Source organism: Pezoporus occidentalis, unplaced genomic scaffold, assembly GCF_034315485.1.
Source record: "Pezoporus occidentalis ecotype Australia unplaced genomic scaffold, CSIRO_AGI_Poc_V1 ctg18, whole genome shotgun sequence".
Lineage (NCBI taxonomy): Eukaryota > Metazoa > Chordata > Aves > Psittaciformes > Psittacidae > Pezoporus > Pezoporus occidentalis.
This window is the reverse complement of record NW_026913640.1, coordinates 10,365,505-10,375,410: the sequence shown is the minus strand read 5'-3', so window position 1 is coordinate 10,375,410 and position 9,906 is coordinate 10,365,505. Positions and strand designations below refer to the sequence as shown.

Genomic DNA, 9,906 nt, shown 5'->3' with positions numbered 1-9,906 from the left:
CTCATATCTAATTCCAACAGAGATCCAAAAGCTATAGAGAGATTGTGAAGTGCATTTGGGAACCTGCAGCTCTTCAAGTCATTTTGGAGCTGTCTGAACTGCAAGTCATAGAGAGAGATGCTGGCACTTCAACATTTTATTCTATATTCTTACTTTGCACCTGTAAGTGCAAATTTAACATCACTGTCTAGCAACAGTATTTTTTGTGATCCTCCTGAATTTATTATGGATGCTTACAATCACTGCCTATGAATCTCATACATAATGGTAATTAACTTCTATGCCACAGTTCTATTCCATTATTTTTCAGGCACAGCGATGATAGCTCCTAGACATCTGAATGATGGGATTCTCTTCCTCCCAGAGGGAGAATTGCCTTTGAATTGGAAGAGAGAGGTAAGGAGAATAGGTCTCCTTACCTAATCCTTTCACCTGCATTCTTACCTGCTGCAACCAAAGTCTCAGTCAATCTTCAAAACTTTTCTTCTTGCAAGACACCCATAATCTAGTCTTCAGCATTGATTTCTGACTATGCAATGAATTTGAGGTCATAAGAGAGAAAACACAAAATACAATTTCAAAGCCATGAGCACAGATATCTTTAAGAGCACCCTCACATTAACTGCCTTCTGGTTGACGCTCTGAATTGTAACCAAGGAACATCTGGGGGTAAAAGCAAGAGCTTTCTCATCTTGCGCAAAACAAACCCCAGAGGGTTTGGACGACCACTTTCCCCTGCTGCCAGGCCTGAGGTGCCGGTGCAGCACCCTGGACAGCGCCAGTAGGGCAGGTCCTTCCTGGAGCCCGGCGCTCCTCTCCCACCAGGAAAAGCACCGCTGTGTGCCAGCTCCTGCTCGTTCCTGCAGCTGCCCCTGAGCTGACTGCTGGAGCAATAGTACTGTGGATGCTTCTTAACTATCTCCAAGAAAACTGTTAATCAAATTAGTTAATTATACTTGAGTTTCTGGTGGAATTCAGAGCTGGGCAATCACTTTGAGGCTGTGCCCCTCCAGGGGTTTGGAACTCTATGTGAGAGATTTTAACTCAGTTTGCCTGTCAGAGTTCAGGAAGCATCTGGACAATGCTCTTAGTCGTATTTTTTTATTTTAGGCAGTCTTGCGATGAACAGGGAGTTAGACTCAGTGATCTTTATGGGTCCCTTGCAACTTGAGATATTCTGTGCCTAGATAGGAGTCAGCTGTTGTGAATGCCCTTACCTTGGAGAAAGACTGTCAAAGATCCTGAACTCCAGGTCTGAGAGATTCCAAAGAGGCTGCAGCATCCTGGAGGATATAAAATTCCTATAGCACCCATCTTCCCTGAGGCAAATATTTTCCGCACTGGAAGCACGGCTTTAAGTCACCTAAACATTTTCAAAATTCCTTCAAGAAAAGCGCAGATTGACCTATTCACATACTCATTGTTAGTTCCTGTAAGCAAATTGCAGCAACTTTCTATTAGCATTTTTCTCCATTTTAAAATATCTTCATTGAGCCAGGCTGCGGAGGCTGAGGCCTCTCAAAAAAAGGGTAACCTTTGGTATTTGCTCTCATGGAAGCTCCCTAGGAGATAGTATCCCTCTCCAAGCTGTTACAAAGTATTCCTGATGGATGTTTGAACCCATTCTTAAAAACTGCTGACAACATCTCTCAGTATTGATAGCCCCTCACCTCTCAACAGTGTCGCATAGTACTCAACTCTACCCGCTAGTCATTAGATTAAGAAAAATGCTCTGAAATCTCCTTTGCTAACATTCAAGCCCATTACTTTGTGTGCAAGGAAAACAGTTCTTTGCTTTCTTCTTATATGTATGAAAGCTGTTGACAGTCATCTTTTCTCTTACTTGGCCCATTCCCATTCCCAGGGAGGTGTCTGATGTCTGCTGCTGGGTCTGCCACTGGTCACCCCTGGTCTGACCTGGGGTGGTGGAACAGGCCCTGCCTGCCACTATGGGGAGCCTCCAGCTCCTGCAGTGCCCTGATGATAGGTAAAACAAGGAGTAATAACTCCTCAGAATATCTTCTGAATTAGCAGTCCTTGGTTAAGCTTCCTATGGAGCCAGGAAGCTATCTTCATATTTAACAGATCTTAATGTTCTGAGTTTTTTTTCCTTCCACAGATTTATCTGAACATTTTTAAACCTGTCTGTCCTGTTTTCTTTCAGGACATCTTGTACATCTGAGTTTTACAGTTCCATTTTTCTCTGTGAAATGCCTTTCTTCATTTCACATGTCACTATTACGTTTGCTATTTATTTGATGAACTGAGAAAGTGTAAATAGCCAGTCCATGTGCCCTTATTTGTCACTACTCACATTCTTTCTTCAGTCACTGTTTGGTTTTTTTTTTCCAATTCAAAGAGATCTAGACTGCTTCATTTCTTCTCAAGCTGAAGTTGTCACAATGGTTTTCATCATTTTATTGCTCCTCTCTGCAATTTGTCCAACACTGACCATGTTGCTGATGTGTTCACAGAACTCTATGCAGTTACCGCTAGATCTTTCCTGTGTGCCAGTGTCTGCTGTGCTCATCATTTGTGTGTTGGACTGATTTTCCTCCCAGTGTGTTCTGCTTCACAGTTGTCAACCTTTAATGTCATCTACCATTTTATCAGTTATCATTTGGCAGAGATGACAGTCTACAACTCTTCATCTATGACATTTGTACCACCAGAAAATTTTGCAATCCTCCTGTTTTTCCTGAAAGCATGTTAAGCTATGCAGTCTCTTCCGGACCTCTTTTTATTATGCAATTTCACTGTTCGATGCTACCTCCTTTCTCTTTCAACCATTAGAGGGAGAACATCCCTTTCTATTCCATGACAGTTTAGGGTTGCCTAAGTGTATCCATCAGCTCACTTTCACTGATGTGTTCACTGGCTCTTTCAGAGTTGTAATAGATAAAAAAAAAAGCAGGGTTTCCCTTTGCAGAAACCTTGCTGATTTTTTCCCCACTTATGTGCCTTTGAATTCTGCTTGCTTTTCTGTTGTTTTTTGTTGTCATGTGGCTTTTTTTTCCAACGTGGAAATGAAAATTCCACATCCATAACTGCCCAGCTGTTCTCTGCAGCCCTCTTAAGAAGTGGTACTGCATCTGCCACCCTCTGTTCCTCTGGTACCAGTCTGACATGAGCAGTAAGTTACACTCCACAGTAACTACTCAGGCAATTTCATATCTGAGCTGCTTTAAAATCACTGTGTGAACACTGTCTGGTCCTTCTGATATATCACTGTTCATTCTATTGACTTCTGGCCCTTTGGTTGAGACCATTTCTCCAACTCATCACCTGCAGATAAAAGTTCTAGTGTGGAAATCCTCCACAGTGAGCACTGTACCAAGCTTATATTCTCTGAGCATTCCTGCATCTATCCACCTGCACGCTGTGTAGTCTTCATGACAGGTTTGTTATTAATGCATCTGGTCTGGTGTTACTCAACATTTTTTCCTTGCCATCCTTATGATTTTTTACTTAACATGTCTGAGTTGGTTTTGTTTTTTCCAATTTGGATGTATTTTCTGTGCTTTGAATAGTAGTATTTCATTTATGATTACTTCCTGTGCTTTGTATATTCTTCCTCTGACCTTCCCATTCCCAAAAGAATGTTTTGCTCATGCACATTGTGGTCACTATCACACCATCATTTTAAAGGTGACATTTGATCCTGCCCCTGTGTGCTGTTAATGGCTGCATGGTTTCTCCTTCTGCGATGTCTGACTGCATGTAAACCAATAATTTATGTTGTTAAAAAATGTAGCATGAATTAGAGCCCAGTCTGACATTTCCCGCTTTGTGGAGGCAGTCTGCAGCTGAAGCTTTCCGTGATCACTGTGCTTTCTGCCTTACAGCCTCTCTGGTGTCCTGTAGCATGTCATATTCTGGTGGACACTTTAGTCCCAGTTTCAGTTCTCCTGGTTTTGAAGTATCAGACTAGAGGGCTGCTACGTTATTTTATTGAACTGCTAGTTTATTTTTACTAAAGCTTTCTTTAATGTGTGCTGCACCTTCCTTATTGACATCGTCTTCTTGTCTTTCTGATGTTTGCATTATCCCTGTGTCCCACTGGTTGTCTTCCAGCCACCACCTCTCTTACAGGCCAGTTCTGAATAACAATCAGATGTTCCAGTCCACCCAAATTTGTTTGTAATTAGTAACATTTGGATTTAACATATATTCACAGGTATGGATTTAATGTGTGGAACTTAGTGTTTCCAGATCACACGTTCATAAGTGTTAGTTGATAGAACTTAATACAGGATGTAAGATTTCTTATAGTGAAATTCTTCTGTTCAAAAGTAGGTTTAAGTGAAAGCTCTAAAGCTACTTGTGGCACATCTTTTCCATGCGATCCTGAAACAGACTTTTGTAGGGATTAGATCAGAACCAGGGAAACACAAAAGGACCGATTACTGCCTCATGTAACCAGGCCCAGGTCCACTGGGGTCCACTGGGGAAATGGCTTGCACCATGCAGCAGCAGGTCACAGAATTACAGAGTAGTTGTACAGACCTTAAAGATCTTCTAGTTCCAACCCCCTGCCATGGGCAGGGACACCTTCCAGGAGACCAGGTTGATCAAAAGCCCTGTCCAACCTGGCCTTGATCACTGCCAGGACTGGATCATCCACAACTTCTCTGGGCAGCCTCTGCCAGTGTCTCACCACTTTCACAGGTCCTTCCTAACCTGGTTGCAAAAAAAATCATGTTCCTGCTTTCAGATATGCCAACAGATGTCTGTGGGCAAGAAACTGAACAGAAAAATGGTTGAATACTGCAGGGAAAAGAGGTACATGAAACATCCATTCTAGATTATTTATTGCTCAGTGTTGATAATTTTGGTTAGGAATTGGGTCACTCACACTAGAGCTTTTGGAGAACGCATCTAGGCCAGGCTGTCACAGTAATGTGCAAGACCAAAGTTATGCAAAGTGCATGTAGAAAGGTATATCTCTACAAGTGATTAAGTCCTTCCTAAGAAACTGTTAGATATCTGAGTCACTGTGAATACCCTGACCCCATCAATTTGATCTTCAGGTCACCTGAGCCACAGTCATTCCAGGCTTTCATATACATGGGCAGGAACAGCAGCGCAGAGCAGACATGAACAGGGCATGACACTGTTGCTGTAGACAGCATACCGCCCTGGCCATGTAGTCAAGAGCAAAAGCCACTGCCTGCCTCCCAAAAATGGAAGAGGTGAAGCAAGAAGAAAACAGCCATTCAGAAGAGAGACACAGCTCTGACTGCTCTTCTGGGTGCACAAAGAGGCATATATGCAAAGCCAACGGATCAAGGCACATCCGTGCACCATATAAATGCCCTTCTGGATCCTGCCGTGCAAGCTGTAGTATAAGGAAGCATAGACTTACATTTAGCTAACAACTGCTGCCAAAACCAAATTATTACTCATCTCCATCATCCACCTACTGCAGCAAAGAACTAGCAAGTACAAGTGCAGTACAGCATACACACCAGCACAAACTGACCGTCTCCATTCATTTTGCATGAATTTATGAGTCTTTACACGTCCTCACAGATCAGCCCAGTGTGAGCAGAGATTAGCATTAGATGATAAGCATAATGGAGCCTGCTTGAAAATGCTGTCATCTCTCTTTAGAAGCTGACAGCTGAACTGTTAAGCTAAGAGGTCAGAGTTGATTGGCTTGAGCACCAGCTGTATACAGCCCTGGGAAACAAGCCAGAGACTTTTCCAGCTCAGACCCGAGACACTAATCTGTGGGTAAACCCCACGTACAGGGGGCGAACCAGCTCAGCTGTGTAGGTGAAGAATGATTTAGGAGCCCTGGCAATGGCAACCCCATCAGCAAATGTCAGTCTTCTTGATCCCTTCTAGCTCACTGCACCAACAAAATATAGATGAGTATTGTGCAAAGTTCTTCTCGAATTGCAAGGGCATCTATTGCCTTTGGGACACTTCCAAATGCAGTTGTAAAAATAGAACCACACTGGACTTGCTGTGTAGTGAGGAAATTATATGTGCTTCGCATTTTCTTGGTTTGATCCAGGGAAAACTTCAATGCAAACACAGAAATGCTGCCTTGATAAGGGTGAGAACCACACTTTTTGCTTTTCTTTCTGTCATCTACTGAGCACACACAAACAACACACACATACACAGTTCACACAGTGTGCAATTTTTTCCTCATGAAACTGAATCTTGAGTGAATCTTTGCAAAATGAAAAATGTCAGCAGGAAATAGTTTGTAATCAACCCACTTAGAAATGCAGCACATGCAGTTCCTCAGTCTCAATCACACTTCCCCATTCTCATCTTTCTCTCGCTGCACAGCAGTTTCCTACCCTGTGACTTGGAGATAACACATCATAGGAATGCTTGGATATGTCACGCAGGATAGAGAACCTGCCAGACCTGGCACCTGGGCAAGAAAGGAGAAAGGGGGCACAAGCCATACAGTCTACAGCAGGCAGACATCATTCAGAAGCAAAATAGACACAGTTGGTTTTCAAGCATAGTGTTTGTCTTTGATAAATCTCAGTTTTCCTTGATAAAAACACTTTTCTTGGGAAAAAACAAATATATCTATATATATAAAAACTGATTTCAACTGCAACCACTGATGCTTGATACAAGCGTTTTGATAACCCCCAATGAATAATTTTCTAATGTTTAGCCAAAGCTGCAAACCTTGGTGCCTAAAATTTGGTTTCGAGGTTGGTATCCATGCACGCAAACTAGTGGTCTGATCTCTCCAAAAGCACGTTGAACATCCTGTTTGTGTTGAGTGAAGTGCTGAGTGCTTGGCAATTCCAAATTACCTGGCCAGGAGCCAATCTTTTGAAATCTGAACATCTAAAATGAGGTGGCTACAGTCTGATCCATGGCCCAGGAAAGCAAACAGAAAGGATGCCACTGAACTTCTGGTTCTGGGTGAGGCTAATTCATCTATCTATACTTAGAGTGAAAATTGCCTTGTTGGGGTCAGGTGAAAGTCATGAGTAACTACTGTTTTACTTGTTGGCAGTTCCTGTGAACTCTACACAGAGTGCCTTTAGCAAAGTATGCGGGATGGGAGAAGCAGCAGGGTAAGCATTATGTCACCTTGGCAATCTTCTCCACGATCAGATATTGTGTTGCATTCGTGTCTTGTGCACCACACATGCTGCAGCAGGGGCGACTGCAAAACCCAGTGCTGAGGATACAGGGCAATGGATCACTTACTAGCAATCTTTAAGCAACACACACACTTAGCAAGTGGTGCTACTACAACGTTTGCTTGTCTTTCCTCTAAGCTCAGGCATGAGAGCCAGCTGTCACAGCCAGCATCTCTCCACCTAAGCATATTGAGACCAGCCTCAGGTACCTCAGCACAGCCCTGCATTGCTGCCTGCTCCTTGCAGGTCCCTGGAGGGGAAGGAGACCTGTATCAGCAGCACGGCACATCTCTAACTGCCTTCCTGCAGAAAGCTGCATTTTGCAGAAGACGCTGATTCTCTGAAGCCATTAAAATAACAGATGTGGAATACCTGGGAGGAGTTACACTGCTGATTTCACAAACACAGGGGCTGTGGGCTCAAGATTTTTTAGCAGGCGACAACACCATCACAGCAACCCTGACACACTCACGCCTTGTTCTACCAAAGCTGAGAGCGGCTGTGCCATGGCACTTGGCATGCTGCAATAGACCCCGAGGGACTGCTGCTCTGCACAGGGCTCGCAGCAGGGCTGGGGCGCCAGCTGACTCGGGCTTGTCCCTCCAGGCACTGCTCCAAACATAACCTGGCCAAAAATAGGGTCCTGGGAATCCCTGCCTGAAATCCAGCTTCAGCAAATGCAATTATTGACAATGTCTCGCTGGGACAGAGGTTCTAGTTGAAGCCCACGTCCACAGGCATCAACGGCATAATTCACTCTGGACAGAAAAGTGACCTGAACAGCCCATTCTTGTGAGTACGCAGGTGTTAAGCTGCAGCGTTTCCCCTCCACTGCAATTTTTAAATGATACAAATAAAAATGCAGGTGGGAGGAGCAAGCAAACCACCAGACTCGCACATCACACTATATCGTGTTTATCAGCAGGTCTTGCAGTGAACAGCAGTCAGGATGGGAGAAGGATAAGGAATGATACAAAAAACGGGTTTACATGTTCTTTATTGAAGTGAAATGAGCATGTGAAAGTAGAGGTTTCACATTCCCTTCTGCTAAGCGAGTTTGTGCCTCTCATATTGGTTAATACAGACGGTTACATTTCGTACTGCAGTTTTATACCCTTGAGTACCTAACACTGACACCAAACAAGCTGGCATGGTGGGCAGGGGCTACAGCAGTCACAGTAACTACTGGAGGAGACAGCCAAGTCAAACAGCTCCTAAGGATCTTGCATTTTACATTTCACAGTGGATCACTGAAGAATAAAATACTTACACCATCATAGACCCATCACAAACATTAGCACAGGCAACAGATACAAGAGAGTAAAAAAGAGATTCACAACATCCTTGACTGACTGAAAGCTAATCACAGCGGTGTGTTGTGGGTGCTACTTATCTCCGCAGACACACACTTAAATCACCTCCCACAGTTTCTGATTGCCTTTTATTCCTGGTAAGACTTCACGAGGAGCCACATGAGCAATACGGTAATCAGGACAATCATGAAGTTGAGGAAAATTTCTTGTGTGGATCGCTCCATTTTTGGGGAATAATCAGGAGAGAGAAGAGGTCAGCAGGTAGAGCAAAGGGAAAACTTCAGTAGATTGCCCAGGAGCGTCCTGGAGCTCAACCTTCTGGTCACAGGCTCTTCTAAGGGAAAAAGAAAAATATGTGAAGAACAGATGCACGGAGGTGGCAGGTTCAGCAGAGCTATTTATATTGCTGTAAATAAATGTTTGTTTCAGCAGCAAGGAGTTAGGAGGCACAGGGGACAGTAAAAACTAAAAGCTACATCTGGCAGCTTATCACCTTCTTTGATTTCCAGCATTCCTCAGTGTCACCCCAAATACACCACACAGGCGGGGAAATGAGTGCTGCTTTGTGCAAGCATTTTCAAATAAATTATGCCCAAGCCCCGTTTATTACTTTCAATAGATCCATGTTGTACCTGCAGCACTGTTTAGAGCTCTTTAAATTCCTATATTTCTTTGCATGTTTACATTAAAAAAAAAAAAATGGGTGCAAACTATTACAAAGACTGATGAATCTGAATTATTTATGTTACCACTGAAAGTACCAGGAGAACCTCAGGTTAGGTATTTTCATTTCTGAAGAACTTCATAAATTTTGTAAGTTAATCCTACAAATTAAACAGACCTCTCTCAAGAAACTTCTGACTTCCCTGCACTTTCAAGCTGCTATAGGTCTCTTACCTCAGAAATCCCATTCAAGTTGTGTTCAAAAATCTTTCTTGTGGTTATTGGTTTTATTTACTTTATCGCAGCACATTTTGAATTTTGTATGGTTTTGGAGTTCATGCAGAGAAATGAGAACACTTTATCATGACTGTCATGCACTAATCCCATCTGTATGACATGAAAATATAATAGAAACCTCCAAAAAAATGAACTCCAGACAAAGAATTTCAGCCACACAACCAAAATTTCAGCAGAGAAGCCAGATTAGACTGTAATATCTATAGTGCAAACAAGAGAATCCCCGAGACTGTACCAGCATGAAGACAGACACTTTGAATACAAAATGCCTTAGTCTGCAGGTTAGATATTAGAAGCTCAGTGCATGCAGTTAACAAATTCCTACATTCCCAGGTTGTTTTGCCAGCCTTGTATGTCCCTGGACAAGAGAAAATCTGACCTAGTAAGTAAGCCAAACTTTCTTTACCTTGAGGAGGTAAATGGAGCCCAGTGGTTCTGCCTCTGGACTTTGGGTGACTGCAGGTATTATTCCCCTCCAGGCTTCTGCCTATCTCCCACTCTGT

The 9,906-nt window shown here is 43.1% G+C and overlaps 1 protein-coding gene across 1 annotated transcript; it reads right to left on the bottom strand.

Annotated features, from left to right (window-relative positions):
* Positions 1-8,111: 8,111 nt before the first annotated feature.
* SLN (sarcolipin) lies at positions 8,112-9,905 on the bottom strand. The gene is made up of 2 exons (XM_062615319.1): positions 9,810-9,905; positions 8,112-8,774 (listed from the first exon to the last, which is right to left on the bottom strand). Exon 2 carries the CDS (start codon positions 8,665-8,667, stop codon positions 8,572-8,574), a length of 96 nt encoding a protein of 31 aa, XP_062471303.1. The 5' UTR covers positions 8,668-8,774; positions 9,810-9,905; the 3' UTR covers positions 8,112-8,571.
* Position 9,906: the final 1 nt, after the last annotated feature.

What these genes read in the sequence shown, in the direction of transcription:
- SLN (XM_062615319.1), bottom strand. Translation starts at nt 8,667, where the DNA reads ATGGAGCGATCCACACAAGAAATTTTCCTCAACTTCATGATTGTCCTG.